This window comes from Bombina bombina, chromosome 7 (genome assembly GCF_027579735.1).
Source record: "Bombina bombina isolate aBomBom1 chromosome 7, aBomBom1.pri, whole genome shotgun sequence".
In the NCBI taxonomy this organism is placed as follows: domain Eukaryota; kingdom Metazoa; phylum Chordata; class Amphibia; order Anura; family Bombinatoridae; genus Bombina; species Bombina bombina.
Genome location: NC_069505.1, coordinates 411,661,150 through 411,685,779, shown reverse-complemented (window position 1 = coordinate 411,685,779; position 24,630 = coordinate 411,661,150). Strand labels below are relative to the sequence as shown.

Genomic DNA, 24,630 nt, shown 5'->3' with positions numbered 1-24,630 from the left:
AGGGCTTAAGGGAGCTGAGATTGAGTAGTTTGAACAATAACAATTCCATCCAGCTCCATTAAGCCGCCCCCTTCTCCTTTACGGCACATCTGGATTTCTGGGGCTTGGTGACGTCACCACAGAAAATGCTGATAAAAAAAAATCTTTGGTGCACTAGACCTGATTGGTTTAACCCCTTGAGTGCTAATGACGGCTCTGAGCCGTCACAGAGTTTCCCACTCTGGTGCTAATGACGGCTCAGAGCCGTCACTAGCACTCTCCCAACTTGAGGGAGATCTGGGGGTTCCCACCCGCTCCTACCCCGGCTTCCCGTTTTGCTTGGTGACGTCACGCGCAATAACGTGATGACGTCACCACGCAACTTTATTTAACATTAACAATGTTAAATATAGGAGCAGGGGGCATGCTGCTTAGAAGCCTGTATCTCAGGCATCTAAGCAGCTACAGACCCCTAAGACTGAAATAAATTAAAAAAAAGTAAAACAAATATATATTTTTAAAAATATTAAATAAAAAACCTTTTAAAAAACCTTAGCACCCAGGTGGGAAAGTGCTTAGCACTCAAAGGGTTAAAAAACACTGACCCTCTTTGCCATTGGCTAAACAACATATAACACAAACATTCTGTAATAATTGGGTTTTACACAACATTATGTTTTTTCCTATTACTCCAAGGAACTCACTTGGCTTTCAGAGTCTCAGCATGTTGCGGCCACAATGGCTCCTCCTGCAACTGTAGTTCCCGTAGTACACGACTGGGCTTGTACGCAGCGTTGATGAGCAGTGACAGGACCTGTCATCAAAAGATACAGCAAAAATTAAGATAACAGACACGCGCCGCTATATAGCGTTAATCTGTTATATATTTGTTTAAAGTGATGGTAAACCCTAGCGTTTGTGAAATGCTAGGATTTGCCAGTGGAACAAATAAAGGGGACTTTCAGTCATGAAGTATAAAATACCTTATGCTGAAAGTTCCTTTATATGTCAGAAGCGTTTGCTGCACTGAGCTCCTCAGGCAGCCCATAGCAGAACGCTATTTTGCTGTAAAGCGACGTTTCCATCTCTTAGCCAATAGCGTGCAACATGGGAATGTCCACAGCACAATTTGCTTAAAAAAGTATCTTTATTGACAAAAGATAGAGCGACGTTTCGTGACTACTGTCACTTAATCATGCTATACATACAATACTCAGAGGTGGTTCTTTTAAACAGTTAGCTTGGCGCCAATACATTTTACTCTTGAGCGCCACCTGCTGCACAAAATATCTTACTCTTCAAACTATCAAAATTTATACAATTTGCAACAAGACACTTTTTATTCAAGATACATAGTTTAAACATTTTTACAGCAGAAAATACTATCCCAAAATATTTAAAGCAGTTATAACCTACCCTGATAGCAGCACCACATATCTATATAGTATTATGAATCAAATTTAATTAGACCTCTTCTTCACCAAAAGACTGACCAATCAAAGTCCCTATTCATACCATAAGGTACTAATGATCCCAATCTATGAATCCAATGCATTTCTTTTTGTTTCAATATTTTCTCACGGTCACCACCCATTCTCTGCGGACCCACATAGTCTATAACCTGCCATCGAAGCTGACTAATACTGTGTCCTTTCTCCAGAAAATGATTAGAGACAGGTGCCTCCCTGTTCCCACATCTAATATTGGAGCGGTGCTGGCTAAGCCTATCTTTCACTTTTCTTACCGTCTCTCCAATATAGATGAGGGAACACGGACACTTAATTAAATAAATTGCATATGTGGTGTCACAAGTAAAGAAATTCCTAATAGTGTACCTTTTACCACTCCTAGGGTGAACAAACTCTTTACCCCTTATTACAGAATTACAGCTAATGCATCCTAAACAAGGATAACATCCTACATTCTTCTTTGTTAAATGACTCTGCTGTAACTGCTTAGCTGGTCCTATGTCAGACTTCACAAAGTAGTCCCTCAAATTCTTTACCCTTTTATAGGCCATAATTGGTCTCTCTCTAAATTCAACAATGTCATTATTACACCTCTGCAAAATAGGCCAATGTTTATTAATGATTTTAGCTATTTGCCTCCCATGGGCACTAAACTGTGATGTAAAGATCATTCTCTTGTTCTTATCCTTATGATCTTTATTAGTGGTAAGATTATTACTACATTTATCTAATACATGTTGGGGGTAACCTCTATTGCGGAATTTTTCTTGCATTTCTTTAATCCTTTTATTTAGATTATCTGTCTCTGACACGATACGGTGGACTCTCATCAACTGACTCTTAGGTAAGGATTCTACCAAATGACGTGGATGGAAACTATTGAATTCTAGCAATGTATTCCTATCTAGCGTGCTAGATATCCGGCCTGGCGCCAGCTGGCCCGTACAGCTATTGGTTAAGAGGTGGAAATGTCACTTTTCAGCAAAATAGCGTTTTGCTGTAGGCTGCCTGAGCATCTAAGTGCGGCGAACGCTTCAGACAAATAAAGGAACTTTCAGCATGAAGTATTTTATACCTTACGACTAAGTCCCCTTTATTTGTTCCACTGGTAAATCCTAGCGTTTCATAAACGCTAGGATTTACCATCACTTTAAGCACAACTTCCTGTAAATAGTGCATTGTCTTACTGTACTAAACTATTAGCTATTATGGAAATATATTCTAAGTATATTGCAAAAATGCTTCTATTTTAAATTAAAAGGCACGCATGCACATTTCATTTTGACCTTTCTATACCCTTAAAGGGGAAAAAAGTCAAAATTAAAACTTTCATGATTCAGATACAGCAGAAATAAAAAAAAAATAGAAATAAAAAGTTCCAATTTACTTATATAATCAAAATGTGCACACTCTTTATTTGCACACTTTCTGAGGCACATACATTATTGCAGACGTGCCAACTAGTAGCACTTCATCTGATGATGTCATCTTGCAAAAAAAAATGATACCACCATTTTGTTGGCTTTTTATTGTGTACATTTTTTTCCAATACAATATGACAAGATTTACAATTTTTGTTGTTTTTTTCACTGGCTGACGTTCAGTCATACCTATCAGCATAAAATAACCAATAGATTGTGATAAATCCCATAATTATCTAGGGTCAGTAATACAAAAAACTGCACGCTATAATGAATTATATCATTTTTGTATTTAGATTGTCCCTTTAAAGGGACATCAAAAACTAAAAATTTTTATAAGAATGTTGAAATCTCTTTAAGTACATTTCAGTGCTCATGTTTACATTTGTGCAGCAAATCTCCTTTAGATACCTGCAGTGTAACCTAGGTTCCAAAATGGCAGCACCCATGATTATAGGGAGGTACATGACATGTATTTAGTGTCAATTATAATGTAGCCTAGAACATATTTGGCTTGTATATTAAGGGAATCTGAGCACACTTAAAGGGACAGTCTACACCAGAATATTTTTTGTTTTAAAAGATAGATAATACCTTTATTACCCATTCCCTAGTATTGCATAACCAACACAGTTATATTAATAAACTTTTTACCTCTATGATTACCTTGTTTCTAAGCCTCTGCAAACTGCCCCTTATTTCAGTTCTTTTGATAGACTTGCATTTTAGCCAATCAGTGCAGGCTCCTAGGAACTCCACATGAGTGAGCACAGTGTTATCTATATGAAACACATGAACTAACACCCTCTAGAGGTGAAAAACTGTCAAAATGCCCTGAGATAAGAGACGGCCTTCAAGGGCTTAGAAATTAGGATATGAACCTATTAGATTTAGCTTTCAACTAAGAATACTAAGAGAACAAAGCAAAACTGAAAATAAACACTTAGAGTCCTGGGGCTGCAGTAAAACACTTATTCTTTAATAATCCAGTAAAAGCATACATGAAGACATCAGAAACAAACAGCATGCCCTTAGTGTCCTAAGCTTACGCGTTTCGGCTGGTGTGCCGTACTCATAGCTCTCTGACCACCTCCTCACTAATGGGCTATTTAAGAGATGTAAAAACAATTGATTCGCTAAGGCTCATGCTCTGATTCAATTAACTGTTTAGTTGCTAAGCAATTAAACTAACCTGTAAGTGTACTAATTTCTTCTAAATTTGAGCTACATAGTACTTGGTGTCTGTAATTTACATGTATCCACTACACAGGATGCACTGACATAAAACATTATTAAATAAATGACATTCAAAAATTTCAACAAATTTAACATTATTAACCTTTTTAGCATTTTTTGGCACAACGCCAACCCACTTTATGTGATACCTGTCACTTAACTATTTGCTTCTACATGAAAACTTGATAATGCAAAGAGAGTAATAATATAAATAGATAAGTGGGCTAGTAATACTGAAAGATAACTGAAATTCTAATATTCATTTTCTTTGCCTTTCTCACATTTGAGGGTAAAGGAAAACAGAATTTATGTTTACCTGATAAATTGCTTTCTCCAACGGTGTGTCCGGTCCACGGCGTCATCCTTACTTGTGGGATATTCTCTTCCCCAACAGGAAATGGCAAAGAGCCCAGCAAAGCTGGTCACATGATCCCTCCTAGGCTCCGCCTACCCCAGTCATTCGACCGACGTTAAGGAGGAATATTTGCATAGGAGAAACCATATGATACCGTGGTGACTGTAGTTAAAGAAAATAAATTATCAGACCTGATTAAAAAACCAGGGCGGGCCGTGGACCGGACACACCGTTGGAGAAAGCAATTTATCAGGTAAACATAAATTCTGTTTTCTCCAACATAGGTGTGTCCGGTCCACGGCGTCATCCTTACTTGTGGGAACCAATACCAAAGCTTTAGGACACGGATGATGGGAGGGAGCAAATCAGGTCACCTAGATGGAAGGCACCACGGCTTGCAAAACCTTTCTCCCAAAAATAGCCTCAGAAGAAGCAAAAGTATCAAACTTGTAAAATTTGGTAAAAGTGTGCAGTGAAGACCAAGTCGCTGCCCTACATATCTGATCAACAGAAGCCTCGTTCTTGAAGGCCCATGTGGAAGCCACAGCCCTAGTGGAATGAGCTGTGATTCTTTCGGGAGGCTGCCGTCCGGCAGTCTCGTAAGCCAATCTGATGATGCTTTTAATCCAAAAAGAGAGAGAGGTAGAAGTTGCTTTTTGACCTCTCCTTTTACCGGAATAAACAACAAACAAGGAAGATGTTTGTCTAAAATCCTTTGTAGCATCTAAATAGAATTTTAGAGCGCGAACAACATCCAAATTGTGCAACAAACGTTCCTTCTTCGAAACTGGTTTCGGACACAGAGAAGGTACGATAATCTCCTGGTTAATGTTTTTGTTAGAAACAACTTTTGGAAGAAAACCAGGTTTAGTACGTAAAACCACCTTATCTGCATGGAACACCAGATAAGGAGGAGAACACTGCAGAGCAGATAATTCTGAAACTCTTCTAGCAGAAGAAATTGCAACCAAAAACAAAACTTTCCAAGATAATAACTTAATATCAACGGAATGTAAGGGTTCAAACGGAACCCCCTGAAGAACTGAAAGAACTAAGTTGAGACTCCAAGGAGGAGTCAAAGGTTTGTAAACAGGCTTGATTCTAACCAGAGCCTGAACAAAGGCTTGAACATCTGGCACAGCTGCCAGCTTTTTGTGAAGTAACACAGACAAGGCAGAAATCTGTCCCTTCAGGGAACTTGCAGATAATCCTTTTTCCAATCCTTCTTGAAGGAAGGATAGAATCTTAGGAATCTTAACCTTGTCCCAAGGGAATCCTTTAGATTCACACCAACAGATATATTTTTTCCAAATTTTGTGGTAAATCTTTCTAGTTACAGGCTTTCTGGCCTGAACAAGAGTATCGATAACAGAATCTGAGAACCCTCGCTTCGATAAGATCAAGCGTTCAATCTCCAAGCAGTCAGCTGGAGTGAGACCAGATTCGGATGTTCGAACGGACCTTGAACAAGAAGGTCTCGTCTCAAAGGTAGCTTCCATGGTGGAGCCGATGACATATTCACCAGATCTGCATACCAAGTCCTGCGTGGCCACGCAGGAGCTATCAAGATCACCGACGCCCTTTCCTGATTGATCCTGGCTACCAGCCTGGGGATGAGAGGAAACGGCGGGAATACATAAGCTAGTTTGAAGGTCCAAGGTGCTACTAGTGCATCCACTAGAGCCGCCTTGGGATCCCTGGATCTGGACCCGTAGCAAGGAACTTTGAAGTTCTGACGAGAGGCCATCAGATCCATGTCTGGAATGCCCCACAGTTGAGTGACTTGGGCAAAGATTTCCGGATGGAGTTCCCACTCCCCCGGATGCAATGTCTGACGACTCAGAAAATCCGCTTCCCAATTTTCCACTCCTGGGATGTGGATAGCAGACAGGTGGCAGGAGTGAGACTCCGCCCATAGAATGATTTTGGTCACTTCTTCCATCGCCAGGGAACTCCTTGTTCCCCCCTGATGGTTGATGTACGCAACAGTTGTCATGTTGTCTGATTGAAACCGTATGAACTTGGCCCTCGCTAGCTGAGGCCAAGCCTTGAGAGCATTGAATATCGCTCTCAGTTCCAGAATATTTATCGGTAGAAGAGATTCTTCCCGAGACCAAAGACCCTGAGCTTTCAGGGATCCCCAGACCGCGCCCCAGCCCATCAGACTGGCGTCGGTCGTGACAATGACCCACTCTGGTCTGTGGAAGGTCATCCCTTGTGACAGGTTGTCCAGGGACAGCCACCAACGGAGTGAGTCTCTGGTCCTCTGATTTACTTGTATCCTCGGAGACAAGTTTGTATAGTCCCCATTCCACTGACTGAGCATGCACAGTTGTAATGGTCTTAGATGAATGCGCGCAAAAGGAACTATGTCCATTGCCGCTACCATCAAACCTATCACTTCCATGCACTGCGCTATGGAAGGAAGAGGAACGGAATGAAGTATCCGACAAGAGTCTAGAAGTTTTGTTTTTCTGGCCTCTGTCAGAAAAATCCTCATTTCTAAGGAGTCTATAATTGTTCCCAAGAAGGGAACCCTTGTTGACGGAGATAGAGAACTCTTTTCCACGTTCACTTTCCATCCGTGAGATCTGAGAAAGGCCAGGACGATGTCCGTGTGAGCCTTTGCTTGAGGAAGGGACGACGCTTGAATCAGAATGTCGTCCAAGTAAGGTACTACAGCAATGCCCCTTGGTCTTAGCACCGCTAGAAGGGACCCTAGTACCTTTGTGAAAATCCTTGGAGCAGTGGCTAATCCGAAAGGAAGCGCCACGAACTGGTAATGCTTGTCCAGGAATGCGAACCTTAGGAACCGATGATGTTCCTTGTGGATAGGAATATGTAGATACGCATCCTTTAAATCCACCGTGGTCATGAATTGACCTTCCTGGATGGAAGGAAGAATTGTTCGAATGGTTTCCATTTTGAACGATGGAACCTTGAGAAACTTGTTTAAGATCTTGAGATCTAAGATTGGTCTGAACGTTCCCTCTTTTTTGGGAACTATGAACAGATTGGAGTAGAACCCCATCCCTTGTTCTCCTAATGGAACAGGATGAATCACTCCCATTTTTAACAGGTCTTCTACACAATGTAAGAATGCCTGTCTTTTTATGTGGTCTGAAGACAACTGAGACCTGTGGAACCTCCCCCTTGGGGGAAGCCCCTTGAATTCCAGAAGATAACCTTGGGAGACTATTTCTAGTGCCCAAGGATCCAGAACATCTCTTGCCCAAGCCTGAGCGAAGAGAGAGAGTCTGCCCCCCACCAGATCCGGTCCCGGATCGGGGGCCAACATTTCATGCTGTCTTGGTAGCAGTGGCAGGTTTCTTGGCCTGCTTTCCCTTGTTCCAGCCTTGCATTGGTCTCCAAGCTTGCTTGGCTTGAGAAGTATTACCCTCTTGCTTAGAGGACGTAGCACTTTGGGCTGGTCCGTTTCTACGAAAGGGACGAAAATTAGGTTTATTTTTGGCCTTGAAAGGCCGATCCTGAGGAAGGGCGTGGCCCTTACCCCCAGTGATATCAGAGATAATCTCTTTCAAGTCAGGGCCAAACAGCGTTTTCCCCTTGAAAGGAATGTTAAGTAGTTTGTTCTTGGAAGACGCATCAGCTGACCAAGATTTCAACCAAAGCGCTCTGCGCGCCACAATAGCAAACCCAGAATTCTTAGCCGCTAACCTAGCCAATTGCAAAGTGGCGTCTAGGGTGAAAGAATTAGCCAATTTGAGAGCATTGATTCTGTCCATAATCTCCTCATAAGGAGGAGAATCACTATCGACCGCCTTTACCAGCTCATCGAACCAGAAACACGCGGCTGTAGCGACAGGGACAATGCATGAAATTGGTTGTAGAAGGTAACCCTGCTGAACAAACATCTTTTTAAGTAAATCTTCTAATTTTTTATCCATAGGATCTTTGAAAGCACAACTATCTTCTATGGGTATAGTGGTGCGTTTGTTTAAAGTGGAAACCGCTCCCTCGACCTTGGGGACTGTCTGCCATAAGTCCTTTCTGGGGTCGACCATAGGAAACAATTTTTTAAATATGGGGGGAGGGACGAAAGGAATACCGGGCCTTTCCCATTCTTTATTTACAATGTCCGCCACCCGCTTGGGTATAGGAAAAGCTTCTGGGAGCCCCGGGACCTCTAGGAACTTGTCCATTTTACATAGTTTCTCTGGGATGACCAACTTGTCACAATCATCCAGAGTGGATAATACCTCCTTAAGCAGAATGCGGAGATGTTCCAACTTAAATTTAAACGTAATCACATCAGGTTCAGCTTGTTGAGAAATGTTCCCTGAATCAGTAATTTCTCCCTCAGACAAAACCTCCCTGGCCCCATCAGACTGGTTTAGGGGCCCTTCAGAACCATTATTATCAGCGTCGTCATGCTCTTCAGTATCTAAAACAGAGCAGTCGCGCTTACGCTGATAAGTGTGCATTTTGGCTAAAATGTTTTTGACAGAATTATCCATTACAGCCGTTAATTGTTGCATAGTAAGGAGTATTGGCGCGCTAGATGTACTAGGGGCCTCCTGAGTGGGCAAGACTCGTGTAGACGAAGGAGGGAATGATGCAGTACCATGCTTACTCCCCTCACTTGAGGAATCATCTTGGGCATCATTGTCATTGTCACATAAATCACATTTATTTAAATGAGAAGGAACTCTGGCTTCCCCACATTCAGAACACAGTCTATCTGGTAGTTCAGACATGTTAAACAGGCATAAACTTGATAACAAAGTACAAAAAACGTTTTAAAATAAAACCGTTACTGTCACTTTAAATTTTAAACTGAACACACTTTATTACTGCAATTGCGAAAAAATATGAAGGAATTGTTCAAAATTCACCAAAATTTCACCACAGTGTCTTAAAGCCTTAAAAGTATTGCACACCAAATTTGGAAGCTTTAACCCTTAAAATAACGGAACCGGAGCCGTTTTTAACTTTAACCCCTTTACAGTCCCTGGTATCTGCTTTGCTGAGACCCAACCAAGCCCAAAGGGGAATACGATACCAAATGACGCCTTCAGAAAGTCTTTTCTATGTATCAGAGCTCCTCACACATGCGACTGCATGTCATGCCTCTCAAAAACAAGTGCGCAACACCGGCGCGAAAATGAGGCTCTGCCTATGATTTGGGAAAGCCCCTAAGAATAAGGTGTCTAAAACAGTGCCTGCCGATATAATCTTATCAAAATACCCAGATTAAATGATTCCTCAAGGCTAAATATGTGTTAATAATGAATCGATTTAGCCCAGAAAAAGTCTACAGTCTTAATAAGCCCTTGTGAAGCCCTTATTTACTATCTTAATAAACATGGCTTACCGGATCCCATAGGGAAAATGACAGCTTCCAGCATTACATCGTCTTGTTAGAATGTGTCATACCTCAAGCAGCAAGAGACTGCTCACTGTTCCCCCAACTGAAGTTAATTCCTCTCAACAGTCCTGTGTGGAACAGCCATGGATTTTAGTAACGGTTGCTAAAATCATTTTCCTCATACAAACAGAAATCTTCATCTCTTTTCTGTTTCTGAGTAAATAGTACATACCAGCACTATTTTAAAATAACAAACTCTTGATTGAATAATAAAAACTACAGTTAAACACTAAAAAACTCTAAGCCATCTCCGTGGAGATGTTGCCTGTACAACGGCAAAGAGAATGACTGGGGTAGGCGGAGCCTAGGAGGGATCATGTGACCAGCTTTGCTGGGCTCTTTGCCATTTCCTGTTGGGGAAGAGAATATCCCACAAGTAAGGATGACGCCGTGGACCGGACACACCTATGTTGGAGAAATAGATTCTAATCTATTACATACAGCATTTTCTACATTGCCTTTGTAGCCTGTTACTAATATTGCTACTGCTCACCCTGACCACTATTCTCCTAAATAGCTAATATATAATGCTTTTCTGTCCATTTGCCTGTCACTAACTGATTTAAATAAGATAACATTGGAACTTGTATCCAAATTTTGCTTTTAAATACATACTCATAAAAAGCAATATAATAGGACATATGGATTTAATTCAAACGTTCAGACCAGAGATTCCAAAGTTAAGAAAAATCTAAACTTCATTTATTCAATAGTTAGACATTGCTGTACGTTAATTGTAACCTGTGAAACTTAGTAATAGTGTTATAATAATATATCCAAACGGTCTTATATAGTCCCACAACAGGTCACTCATCCATATCTAGACTTAATTCCAAAAGTTAATAAGATCGTAGGACGAATTAAGACCCTTCGGGTATCTGGTCTGAAGATGGAAAATCCAGAACACCTCTCTTTTCGCTAACGCCTGGTCTCTATCACCCCCTCTCTTTCTGGTGTTGACTATTTCAATGATGGTCCATTTGAAACTGTCCACCTGTCTATTGTGTACCGATTTGAAATGCTGCACCATGGGGGTGGTCAAATCCCCACTTTTTATGTCTGAAAGGTGTTCCCTGATACGTTCACGTGTCTCGCGTGTTGTCATACCTACATTCTGTAGGTGACAAACTTCGCACCCTGCTAAGTAGATAGTATATTTACTTCTACAATTCATGCACCTGTTATGTCTATAAGTTTTATTGGTCACTTCACTCTTAAAGCCTTCACCTGTTCTGACATGATCACATGCCTTACAGGAATTATTGTGACACCTATATACCCCTTTAAAACGTAACCATGAACTCTGATCATATCTTAGAGATTCTTTGAGCTGTGTGGGTGCCAAGATATTGCACAGGGAAACTCCCTTCCTGAAGGAACATTTACATCCTTCTCTTACTGTTTTCTCTAAAGTTCCATCTACTGCCAGAAATCTGAAGTTTCTTTGAATAATATTGCAAATTTGATGGTATTGCATACTATAATCAGTGGTGAAAAAAAATTCCTTCACTGCTCTGTTTTTTGGCTTCAGATTTCTCTAGCAATCTTTTTCTATCAACTTTGTCGACTTCCTGTCTTGTCTGGTTCACAGTGTGGCGTTTATAGCCTCTACTGAGTAAACGTTCAGACAACTGGTTAGCATGTATCTCATAACTCTGAGGGTCACTGCAGTTTCTCCTAAGTCTAGTAAATTGTCCCTTTGCCACAGACTTGAAAACTTGTTTGGGATGACTGCTCCTGGCATGGAGGAGAGTATTGCCTGTTATGGGTTTTCTATAGACTTCAGTTTCAATACCTGCATTCAGAGTGCCAATTAATGTTAAGTCTAAAAAATTAATTCTAGTTTTGTTGAATTCAAAAGTGAATTCCAAACCCATGTCATTTAAATTTAACCAGGCCACAAACTCCTTTGCTAGGTCCCTCCACACCAGGAGCAGATCATCTATGTAACGTTTGTAAAAACGTATAGACTGTTTGAAGGGGTTTCCATCCTCATAGATGCGGGACAGCTCCCACCAACCCATATAAAGGTTGGCGAAAGAGGGTGCAAATTTCGCACCCATAGCTGTCCCGCACCTCTGGAGATAAAAACCCCCCTCAAAAGTGAAATAATTGTGTGTTAAAAGAAACTGCAGCACCCCCAGAATATATTGGATGTATTCGTCCTTGTAGCCTGTCCTTCGAAGGATGACAGAAGTAAATTGGAAAATTGTATAATTTTACATATAAAATCACATGTCCTATTTGAATAATGAAAGTTTGTTTTGGACTAGACTGTCCCTTTAATGAAATGATCTGGAGCTGCAGACACCCCTATACCTACTGGCAGAAAGTGAACTGATAGACTATACGTTAAATCCTGGGACACAAGTAAACTACACACCTGGACTCTTTATGTGATTAAAACTTTTCAAAGCTGCGTTTCATCTCTGACAGTAGATGGAGTAAATATCTGTAACTCACCTCCTTTAACACCAGCACACAGCCGCCTGGTCCCACAGATTTCGGAAGCTCCGCTATCCTCCCCTTGTTCAGATATGGCCCAGAGAAGCAGCGGTGGTTGAAGTATATTTTGGGGCAGAGGTACTTTCCATTGGGAGCTAAGATGGGATTGATAAAATAAAGTTAAAACTTAATATATTTTATACAGATTACACTTTCCACTACTGGTATAAAGTTCTGTTTCATATCCTACAGGATTACGTACATTTATACCTCTAAAACAACACGTAGTATCCCCTGTGAAGTTGTTGTGTTCTCAAAGGAGATTCCATCCAGTACATGCCAGTTATTTCATTTAGTTACCCCATCTCTTCCCACAATCTGCGCCCCTGCCTCTTCTACTTGACCAGCATAGCACCATCTCATCTGCACATCTTGCACTCCTCCAGCTTCTGGAGTCCAGTGCCCCCACCTACTGATCCTGTCACCTAGTGCCCTCCGCCACTGATACTAGATGCCTAGCGCCCTCCGCCACTGATCCTGTATACCTAACGCCCTCTGCCCCTGATACTTGATACCTAAAACCCCCTCCGCCCCCTGATACTAGACGCCTAGCGCCCTCCACCCCTGATACTAGACACCTAGCGACCTACACCCCTGATACTAGACGCCTAGCGCCCACCACCCCTGATACTAGACGCCTAGCACCCTCCGCCCCTGATACTAGATGCCTAGCACCCTCCGCCCCTGATCCTGTATACCTAGCGCCCTCTGCCCCTGATACTAGACGCCTAGCACCCTCCACCTCTGATACTAGACGCCTAGCGCCCTCCACCCCTGATACTAGACGCCTAGTGCCCTCCACCCGATACTAGACGCCTAGCGCCCTCCGTCCCTAATACTAGACACCTAGCGCCCTCCACCTCTGATACTAGATGACTAGCGCCCTCCACCCCCTGATACTAGATGCCTAGCTCCCTCCGCCCCTGATACTAGATGATTGACGCCCTCTGCCCCTGATCCTGGTGACCTAGCGCCCATCACCCGATACTAGACGCCTAGCGCCCTCCACCCCCGATACTAGACGCCTAGCGCCCTCTGCCCCGATCATGGTCGCCTAGTGCACTCCGCCCCTGATCCTAGACATCCCACATCCCCTTCCCCAGTCTAGCCAGATCATAAGCTGTGAGATTCCAAAGAGACAATCCTCATGAACTCAATACCCCAAACCTAACACATGCTCCAAGAAGCTCCATAAAACACAAAGAAAAACAAACCAAAAAAAAAGTTGCAGGATACCGTAAATAAAGTAATTTCTTACTGAGGCTGCATGTTGTAGCTTCTGCTTTGTTCATTCCATTTGTGTTTGTGGATGAGGAGATTCTGTAAAAGAAATATCATATAAAGACCCACTAGGATTTCTTAATACAACTGACCCCCTGGGAGCTGGTTCCCTTACTGTGTAAACCAGAAGTTAACCCCTTGCTCACAGTACCAAGGGGAATTAACACTAGGAGATAATGTACTATAGGAACGTTCTCCTTTATGAAAGCTACAATTGGATTAACAGATGGTACACCCTGGCTGGGCTCTATCCTATAAGACAAGTTAATATAGCTATGTTAATTCCCAGCTGGGCACCTATCCTTTCTTGTTTTGGGGCAAAATGAATTTCTGGAGTTGTCTACTTCTAAGTTATATGTTACAGGACAGTTTGCGAATAAACCCACAGAGAATGCTACTAGTACTTGTTCCAAAGAAAAAAAAGGGTCTGCAGAGAAGTTGTGTCTGTCAGGATTATTTGCCCCAGCTCATTATCACATGCAGTAGCGGGAGGGAGGAGTCATAGTCTTTCTATGGGCGGAGTCAGGGCAGGTAGAAACAGATTTCTGGTTATTTAGCAATTAGCGGGGGGAGCTGATTGGTCCTTGGGTGTAACTAGGAGGTTCATGGATTGGCTATGTGTGAAGGTACAGCAGCTCTGACAATCAACCTCATTCTCAGCCCAACAGGGGCGCAAAGTAAAAGGCAGAGAACATCTGATTGTCAGTGGTGGTTCTATGAGGGTGCAGAATTGTAAAGTGGCTTTCATAGGTTCTCAAATTTAACTAATATATATTATATGAACTATCTGGGAGCTTCTGCAGCTTTTTTTTTTTTAGGGTAATTGCCCTGTTCCCAAAGTGTCTTCCTACAGCCCGTCTGAACCTGCCCACCACTTGTCCAAGCCCACAGAGAGTATAGAGAATACTAATAGAGTCCACATATACATAAACTATGAAGTGTGTACACAAATTCAAACTGATTGGAATCCAGGCCTATATTAGCTGCAAGAGCTTAGTGACTCAGGGTCTTATGAAAGTCCTCCTGCAGATGCTAAACCCTTTGGAAGAGAACCTTATAGTTAACTCTTTATAGAACCCGCCATACTCACTGCTTCTCCGGTTGAGATGCAACCGTCTTCTTGGGTGGCTTTGCTGCAAGACATAAAAAGTTATAAAATGCATAGGATAAGCACAAAAGAATATTATTATAATCATCCGTTAATATAGGCATATTCTAGTGTAAAAAAATAAAGGACCTGATCAGAAGTCGAGCGGAATTGATAATGCCTTTTTACTTTATTTTGCGTCCTGACTCACTCAAACTAGAATGCCTGATCTGGTACTACAGTTGTATATATTCAGTCTAGCATGTACAATTAAACTAACAAAGACGGTGTATAGCAAAGTACTGGAGCGTAATTTTGCCACTCCATTGGCTTTGATGTCAAAAGCTAACAGACATAAAATGTATTGCGGGTCCTCACAGAAATCTATTACTTGAGATAAATAACGTGCCAGCGCTATCTGACATGAATAGTGAAGCAAGAGCTATACTTCCACTTGCACTATATATTTTAAAGGGACATTACATACTAAATACACTTTATAATTATAGTAATGAGGTCATTCCCCACCTCCTTCTACCTATGGGGGCTGCCATGTTGAAATGTAGCTTTCCCTACATTCCAGAGCTGACTTGTTTGCACGTAACTCTCCTTCAGATACCTGCAGTGTAACCTAGGTTCCAAAACGGCAGCTCCCATGACTAGAGAGAGGTGCATCGTGCATGACATGTATTTAGTGTTGTACTACCAGCACAAAAACACAAGAGGCGTAAGCCAGAAAGGTTTACACTCTATACAACTTGCATTTTTCAGCTCTGGCGCTAATTGTGCTATTTTTGAGAGTATTCTTCATTTGTAACAAATTCCTATCATGTAACCCCGCAAAGCTTTGCTCGTGTGCCACTAACTTGTATGAAGGTTCAGATAAGTTACATCCAGTGCCATAAAAGAAGTTTGTTTTTGTTTTTTTTATAGAGAAGGTTGGAAGAAATACATAATATATCATTTGAATTCAAAATTACCCCCTAAAACAACAGAGCCCCCTGCAGGTTTTGTAGCAAAAGTACAGTTTTAAATACCTAAAAAAAAAAAATCTTAAATCAGAGCTTTTTCAAGGTTTACTAAATGATGGATATATACCACCATATATATATATATAATGTCCCTTTAATACCCTGATTTGTAACATATATCATTTTTAGAAGTTTGTGTATAGCACAGGAAATGCATTAGATTTTGTAACAGTGTATGCACAACAAACTTTGGAGTTTTACTGATTATTTTGGTGTTTGTACTTTTTAATTTTGCCTATTTTTTATTTTTAAATATCCCTATAGATTACAAATAATGGGAGAAAATGTACTAGTCGAAAGGGAAAATTGTATTAGTGCAGTTAAATTAAGCCCAATTGTTTTTGGTTTGTCCAGCACTAGTAGAAATGCACAGCCCTGTATAAATAGGAGTGTATGTGTTTTTTTTATTATAGCCATGTGATTCTAATACTGGCTGTTTATTCTATGTATTCGCTAGGAGCACCTCTCAAATAAAAGGACCAGAAATCTGTGCTGGTCTATAAATACCACCCTTAGACCTCACCTTTTGTCCGAGGTGGGGCGCAGAGAGAGTGTCCATTGCTCTCGCACCATCCCATTGGGAAAATGTCTGTGGATTCCACGTGCACAATGAATTCTGGGACCAGAGTCTTTGTGCCTGAGAGAGGATATGAAGATAAAATACACCTGTATGCAGTTATATTCACCGAGATGAGAGTAGGTAGGTGAGATTTACCTTCAATCTGAAGCCAGATATAGGGTCCTGCGACTTTGGCCACTGTAGCTACGTGTATGTCCTGGGGTCTGGAGGGGTTCACCGCCTCTAGTTTCATATTGACCTGGAAGCCATGCTCATTCTGAGGCTATAAGGTGAAGAGATCAACTGGGTCAATAGCTGCTCTGTGCCCAACCAGGTCAAGTGACCTTTATACCCTCAGATGTGCATGCGACATTAAAAGGGACAATGTATTATTTTTATAGATTTCTTCCTTACTATATAAAGCATTTTTATTCTTATTGCTCTCCTCTCCACCAGCAGCTGTGGCAGATTTCCTTATAAACCAGTGAGCATTAATACAGCAGTATCAGTTGTGAACAAACACGCACTTCCCACTAGTAAAAACTTAGTTTTAATTCAAAGGATCAACTAATACAGCAGAACTGCATAATCAACAAATGAATAATAAAAACACAATGCTTTAACACTTGCTTAGAATTGTAAAATTTCCTTTCATTTGCCTCCCGCCTATATCATGAGAGAACATGTGTGTGTGAGAAAGAACATGTATGTGTGTGTGTGAGAGAGAACATGCATGTGTGTGTGTGTGTGTGAGAGAGAACATGTGTGTGTGTGTGTGTGTGTGAGAGAGAGAGAACATGTATGTGCGTGTGTGTGTGTGAGAGAACATGTGTGTGTGTGTGTGTGTGTGAGAGAACATGTGTGTGTGAGAACATGTGTGTGTGTGAACATGTGTGTGTGTGTGTGAGTGAGAGAGAGCGAGAGAGAGAGAGAACGTGTGTGTGTGTGAGAGAGAGAGAGAGAGAGAGAGAGAGAGAGAGAACATGTGTGTGTGTGTGTGTGTGTGTGAGAGAGAACATGTGTGTGTGTGTGTGAGAGAGAACATGTATGTGTGTGTGTGTGAGAGAACATTGTGTGTGTGTGTGAGAGAGAGAGAGAGAGAGAGAGAGAGAACATGTGTGTGTGTGTGAGAGAGAACATGTATGTGTGTGTGTGAGAGAACATGTTTGTGTGTGAGTGAGAGAGAACATGTATGTGTGTGTGAGAGAGAGAGAGAGAGAGAGAGAGAGAGAACATGTGTGTGAGAGAGAGAACATGTGTGTGTGTGTGTGTGTGAGAGAACATGTATGTGTGTGTGTGTGTGAGAGAGAGAGAGAGAGAGAGAGAACATGTATGTGTGCGTGTGTGTGAGAGAGAGAGAACATGTATGTGTGTGTGTGAGAGAACATGTGTGTGTGTGTGAGAGAGAGAGAGAACATGTATGTGTGTGTGTGTGAGAGAGAGAGAACATGTATGTTTGTGTGTGTGTGTGAGAGAGAACATGTATGTGTGTGTGAGAGAGAACACGTATGTGTGTGTGTGTGTGAGAGAGAGAACATGTATGTGTGTGTGTATGTGTGTGTGTGTGTGAGAGAGAGAGAACATATGTGTGTGTGTGTGTGTGTGTGTGAGAGAGAGAGAGAGAGAGAACATATGTGTGTGTGTGTGTGAGAGAGAGAGAGAACATATGTGTGTGTGTGTGTGTGTGTGTGAGAGAGAACATGTGTGTGTGTGAGAGAACATGTATGTGTGTGTGTGTGTGTGTGTGTGTGTGTGTGTGAGAGAGAGAGAGAACATGTATGTTTGTGTATGTGTGTGAGAGAGAACATGCATGTGTGTGTGTGTGAGAACATGCATGTGTGTGTGTGTGTGTGAGAGAGAGAGAACATATATGTGTGTGTGTGTGAGAGAGAACATGTGTGTGTGTGAGAGAACATGTATGTGTGTGTGAGAGAGAACGTGTGTGTGTGTGAGTGTGTGAGAACATGTATGCGTGTGTGTGTGTGTGTGAGAGAGAACATGTATGTTTGTGTGTGTGAGAGAACATGTGTGTGTGTGTGTGTGAGGGAACGTGTGTGTGTGAGAGAGAACGTGTATGTGTGAGAGAGAACGTGTATGTGTGTGTGTATGAGAGAGAACGTGTGTGTGTGAGAACATGTGTGTGTGTGTGTGTGTGAGAGAGAGAGAGAGAACATGTGTGTGTGTGTGTGTGAGAGAGAGCACATGTGTGTGTGAGAGAACATGTATGTGTGTGTGAGAGAACATGTGTGTGTGAGTGAGAGAGAGAGAACATGTATGTGTGTGTGTGTGAGAGAACATGTGTGTGTGTGTCTGAGAAAACATGCATGTTTGTGTGTGTGTGAGTGAGAGAGAACATGTGTGTGTGAGAGAGAACATCTATGTGTGTGTGTGTGTGAGAGAACATCTATGTGTGTGTGTGTGTGTGTGAGAGAGAGAGAACATGTATGTTTGTGTGTGTGTGTGTGAGAGAGAACATGTATGTGTGTGTGTAAGAGAACATGTATGTGTGTGTGAGAAAACATGTATGTGTGTGTGTGTGTGTGAGAGAGAGAGAGAGAGAGAGAGAGAGAACATATATGTGTGTGTGTGTGTGAGAGAGAACATGTGTGTGTGTGAGAGAACATGTATGTGTGTGTGAGAGAGAAAGTGTGTGTGTGTGAGTGTGTGAGAACATGTATGCGTGTGTGTGTGTGTGAGAGAACATGTATGTTTGTGTGTGTGAGAGAACATGTGTGTGTGTGTGTGTGTGAGGGAACGTGTGTGTGTGAGAGAGAACGTGTATGTGTGAGAGAGAACGTGTATGTGTGTGTGTATGAGAGAGAACGTGTGTGTGTGAGAACATGTGTGTGTGTGTGTGTGTGTGTGAGAGAGAGAGAGAGAATGTGTGTGTGTGTGAGAGAGAGCACATGTGTGTGTGAGAGAACATGTATGTGTGTGAGAGAGAGAACGTGTGTGTATGAGAACATGTGTGTGTGTGTGTGTGTGTGTGTGTGTGAGAGAGAGAGAGAACATGTGTGTGTGTGTGTGAGAGAGAGCACATGTGTGTGTGAGAGAACATGTATGTGTGTGAGAGAGAGAACATGTGTGTGTGTGAGAACATTGTGTGTGTATGTGTGTGTGTAAGAGAACATGTATGTGTGTGTGTGAGAGAACATGTATGTATGTGTGTGTGAGAGAGAGAGAATGTGTGTGTGTGTGTGTGTGAGAGAACATTGTGTGTGTGTGTGTGTGAGAGAGAACATGTGTGTATGTGAGAGAGAGAGAACATGTATGTATGTGTGTGTGAGTGAGAGAACGTGTGTGTGTGTGAGAGAACGTGTGTGTGTGTCTGTGAGAGAACGTGTGTGTGTGAGTGAGAGAGAACATGTGTGTGTGTGTGTGTGAGAGAACATGTGTGTGTGTGTGTGAGAGTAAACATGCATGTTTGTGTGTGTGTGAGAGAGAACATGTGTGTGTGTGTGAGAGAACATCTATGTGTGTGTGTGTGAGAGAACATGTATGTGTGTGTGTGTGTGTGTGAGAGAGAACATGTGTGTGTGAGAGAGAACATGTATGTGTGTGTGTGTGTGTGTGTGTAAGAGAACATGTATGTGTGTGTGTGAGAGAACATCTATGTGTGTGTGTGTGAGAGAGAACGTGTGTGTGTGTGTGTGAGAGAACATGTATGTGTGTGTGTGAGAGAGATAGAGAGAACATGTATGTGTGTGTGAGAGAACATGTGTGTGTGTGTGTGTGAGTGAGAGAGAGAGAGAGAACATGTGTGTGAGTGTGTGAGAGAGAACATGTATGTGTGTGTGTGTGTGAGAGAACATGTGTGTGTGTGTCTGAGAAAACATGCATGTTTGTGTGTGTGTGAGAGAGAACATGTGTGTGTGTGAGAGAACATCTATGTGTGTGTGTGGGTGTTAGAGAACATCTATGTGTGTGTGTGTGTGAGAGAGAAAGTGTGTGTGTGTGAGAGAGAGAACGTGTGTGTGTGTGAGAGAACATGTATGTGTATGTGAGATAGAACATGTGTGTGTGTGTGTGTGAAAACATGTATGTTTGTGTGAGAGAGAACATGTGTGTGTGTGTGTGTGAGAGAGAGAACATGTGTGTGTGTGTGAGAGAACATGTATGTGTGTGTGTGTGAGAGAGAACATGTATGTGTGTGTGTGTATGTGTGTGAGAGAGAACTTGTGTGTGTGAGAGAGAGAACATATGTGTGTGTGTGTGTGTGTGTGTGAGAGAGAGAGAACATATGTGTGTGTGTGTGAGAGAGAACATGTGTGTGTGTGAGAGAACATGTATGTTTGTGTGTGTGTGAGTGAGAGAGAGAGAACATGTATGTTTGTGTGTGAGAGAGAACATGTATGTGTGTGTGAGAGAGAACATGTATGTGTGTGTGTGTGTGTGTGTGAGAGAGAGAGAGAACATATATGTGTGTGTGTGTGAGAGAGAGAGAACATGTGTGTGTGAGAGAACATGTATGTGTGTGTGAGAGAGAACGTGTGTGTGTGAGAGAACATGTGTGTGTGAGAGAGAACGTGTGTGTGTGAGAGAGAACGTGTGTGTGTGAGAGAGAACGTGTGTGTGTGAGAGAGAACGTGTGTGTGTGAGAGAGAACGTGTGTGTGTGAGAGAGAACGTGTATGTGTGTGTGTATGAGAGAGAACGTGTGTGTGTGAGAACGTGTGTGTGTGTGTGTGTGTGTGAGAGAGAGAGAACATGTGTGTGTGTGTGTGTGAGAACATGTGTGTGTGTGAGAGAGAGAACATGTGTGTGTGTGTGAGAGAGAGCACATGTGTGTGTGAGAGAACATGTATGTGTGTGTGTGAGAGAGAGAGAACATGTGTGTGTGTGAGAACATTGTGTGTGTGTGTGAACATGTAGGTGTGTGTGTAATAGAACATGTATGTGTGTGTGTGAGAGAACATGTATGTATGTGTGTGAGAGAGAGAATGTGTGTGTGTGTGTGAGAGAGAGAACATGTATGTGTGTGTGAGAGAGAACATGTGTGTGTGTGTGTGTGTGAGAGAACATGTGTGTGTGTGTGAGAGAGAGAGAGAACATGTATGTATGTGTGTGTGAGAGAGAACATGTATGTATGTGTGTGTGTGAGAGAGAACGTGTATGTATGTGTGTGTGTGAGAGAACGTGTGTGTGTGTGAGAGAACATGTGTGTGTGTCTGTGAGAGAACGTGTGTGTGTGAGTGAGAGAGAACATGTGTGTGTGTGTGTGAGAGAGAGAGAACATGTGTGTGTGTGAGAACATGTGTGTGTGTGAGTAAACATGCATGTTTGTGTGTGTGAGAGAGAACATGTGTGTGTGAGAGAGAACATGTATGTGTGTGTGTGAGAGAACATCTATGTGTGTGTGTGTGAGAGAGAACGTGTGTGTGTGTGTGTGAGAGAACATGTATGTGTGTGTGTGTGTGAGAGAGAGAACATGTGTGTGTGAGAGAGAACATGTATGTGTGTGTGTGTGTGTGTGTGTGTGTGTAAGAGAACATGTATGTGTGTGTGAGAGAGAACATCTATGTGTGTGTGTTCGAGAGAGAACGTGTGTGTGTGTGAGAGAGAACATGTATATGTGTGTGTGAGAGAGATAGAGAGAACATGTGTGTGTGTGTGTGTGTGAGAGAGAGAGAGAGAGAGAGAACGTGTGTGTGTGTGTGTGAGAGAACATGTGTGTGTGTGAGAGAGAGAACATGTGTGTGTGTGTGTGTTTGTATGTGTGTGAGAGAGAACATGTGTGTGTGTGTGTGTGTGAGAAAGAGAGAACATGTATGTGTGTGAGAGAGAACATGTATGTGTGTGTGTGAGAGAGAACATGTATCTGTGTGTGTGTGTGAGAGAACATGTATGTGTGTGTGTGTGTGTGTGTGAGAGAGAACATGTATGTGTGTGAGAGAGAACATGTGTGTGTGTGTGTGTGTGAGAAAGAGAGAACATGTATGTGTGTGAGAGAGAACATGTATGTGTGTGTGTGTGAGAGAACATGTATCTGTGTGTGTGAGAGAACATGTATGTGTGTGTGTGTGTGTGTGAGAGAGAACATTTATGTGTGTGTGTGTGTGAGAGAGAACATGTGTGTGTGTGTGTGAACATGTATGTGTGTGAACATATGTGTGTGAGAGAGAGATAGAACATGTTTGTGCATTTAAGTGAGAGCATGTTTGTGTATGTGAGTGAGATCATGTTTGTGCATGTGAGCATGCTTGTGTATGTGTGAGTGAGAGCATGTTTGTGCAAGTGAGGGCATGTTTGTGTATGTGTGAGTGAGAGCATGTATGTGTATGTGAGTGAGAGCATGTATGTGTGTGTGTGTGTATGTTTATTTGAGTGAGAGCATGTGTGTGTGCGTGCGTGCGTGAGTGAGAGTGTGTGTGTGTGTGTGTGTGTATGTTTATTTTAATGAGTGAGAGCATGTATGTGTGTGTTTGTGTGTATGTTTATTTGAGTGAGAGCATGTGTGTGTGAGAGTGAGAGCATGTATGTGTGTGTATGTTTGAGTGATAGTATGTGTGTGTGAGTGAGAGTATGTGTGTGAGTGAGTGAGTGAGTGAGAGTATGTATGTGTGTGCGAGCATGTATGTGTGTGTTTATTTGAGAGAGCATGTATGTGTGAGTGAGAGCATGTTTGTGTATCTGAGTGAGAGTATGTATGTGTGTGTGTGAGAGAGAGAACATGTGTGTGTGTGAGAACATTGTGTGTGTGTGTGAACATGTATGTGTGTGTGTAAGAGAACATGTATGTGTGTGTGTGAGAGAACATGTGTGTGTGTGTGTGAGAGAGAACGTGTGTGTGTGTGTGAGAGAGAACATGTATGTGTGTGTGAGAGAACATGTGTGTGTGAGAGAGGGAGAGAACATGTATGTATGTATGTGTGTGTGAGAGAGAGAACATGTGTGTGTGTGAGAGAACGTGTGTGTGTGTGTGTGAGAGAACGTGTGTGTGTGAGTGAGAGAGAACATGTGTGTGTGTGTGTGTGTGAGTGTGTGAGAGAGAGAGAGAGAGAGAGAGAGAACATGTGTGTGCGTGAGAGAACATGTATGTGTGTGTGTGTGTGTGTGAGAAAACATGCATGTTTGTGTGTGTGTGAGGGAGAACATGTGTGTGTGAGAGAGAACATCTATGTGTGTGTGTGCGAGAGAGAACATGTGTGTGTGAGAGAGAACATGTATGTGTGTGTGTGTGTGTGTGAGAGAACATCTATGTGTGTGTGTGTGAGAGAGAACGTGTGTGTGTGTGAGAGAGAGAATGTGTGTGTGTGAGAGAACATGTGTGTGTGTGTGTGTGTGTGAGAAAACATGTATGTTTGTGTGAGAGAGAACATGTGTGTGTGAGAGAACATGTATGTATGTGTGTGTGAGAGAGAATGTGTGTGTGAGAGAGAACATGTATGTGTGTGTGTGTGAGAGAACATCTATGTGTGTGTGTGTGTGAGAGAGAACGTGTGTGTGTGAGAGAGAACGTGTGTGTGTGTGTGTGTGTGTGTGTGTGAGAGAGAACATGCATGTGTGTGTGTGTGAGAGAGAGAGAACATGTATGTGTGTGAGAGAGAGAGAACATGTATGTGTGTGTGAGAGAACGTGTGTGTGAGAGAGAGAGAGAGAACATTTATGTGTGTGTGTGAGAGAGAACATGTGTGTGTGTGTGTGTGTGTGTGTGTGTGTGTGTGTGTGTGTGAACATGTATGTGTGTGAACATATGTGTGTGAGAGAGAGATAGAACATGTTTGTGCATTTAAGTGAGAGCATGTTTGTGTATGTGAGTGAGATCATGTTTGTGCATGTGAGCATGCTTGTGTATGTGTGAGTGAGAGCATGTTTGTGCAAGTGAGGGCATGTTTGTGTATGTGTGAGTGAGAGCATGTATGTGTATGTGAGTGAGAGCATGTATGTGTGTGTGTATGTTTATTTGAGTGAGAGCATGTGTGTGTGTGTGTGTGTGTGTGAGTGTGTGAGAGAGAGAGAGAGAGAGAGAACATGTGTGTGTGTGAGAAAACATGTATGTGTGTGTGTGTGTGTGAGAAAACATGCATGTTTGTGTGTGTGTGAGAGAGAACATGTGTGTGTGAGAGAGAACATCTATGTGTGTGTGTGCGAGAGAGAACATGTGTGTGTGAGAGAGAACATGTATGTGTGTGTGTGTGTGTGTGTGAGAGAGAACATCTATGTGTGTGTGTGAGAGAGAACGTGTGTGTGTGTGAGAGAGAGAATGTGTGTGTGTGTGTGTGTGTGAGAAAACATGTATGTTTGTGTGAGAGAGAACATGTGTGTGTGTGAGAGAGAACATGTGTGTGTGTGTGTGTGAGAGAACATGTGTGTGTGAGA

The 24,630-nt window shown here is 42.3% G+C and overlaps 1 protein-coding gene across 1 annotated transcript in view; it reads right to left on the bottom strand.

Annotated features, from left to right (window-relative positions):
- The window catches only part of SFMBT1 (Scm like with four mbt domains 1), an 80,375-nt gene that overhangs the window by 8,765 nt on the left and 46,980 nt on the right, over positions 1-24,630 (bottom strand). Inside the window, exons 11-16 of the mRNA XM_053721206.1 lie at positions 16,469-16,595; positions 16,277-16,390; positions 14,726-14,768; positions 13,613-13,674; positions 12,313-12,449; positions 684-793 (exon numbers count right to left, since the gene is read on the bottom strand). Coding sequence (XP_053577181.1) covers positions 684-793; positions 12,313-12,449; positions 13,613-13,674; positions 14,726-14,768; positions 16,277-16,390; positions 16,469-16,595 — 593 coding nt within the window. The remainder of the gene's footprint in view (positions 1-683; positions 794-12,312; positions 12,450-13,612; positions 13,675-14,725; positions 14,769-16,276; positions 16,391-16,468; positions 16,596-24,630) is intronic.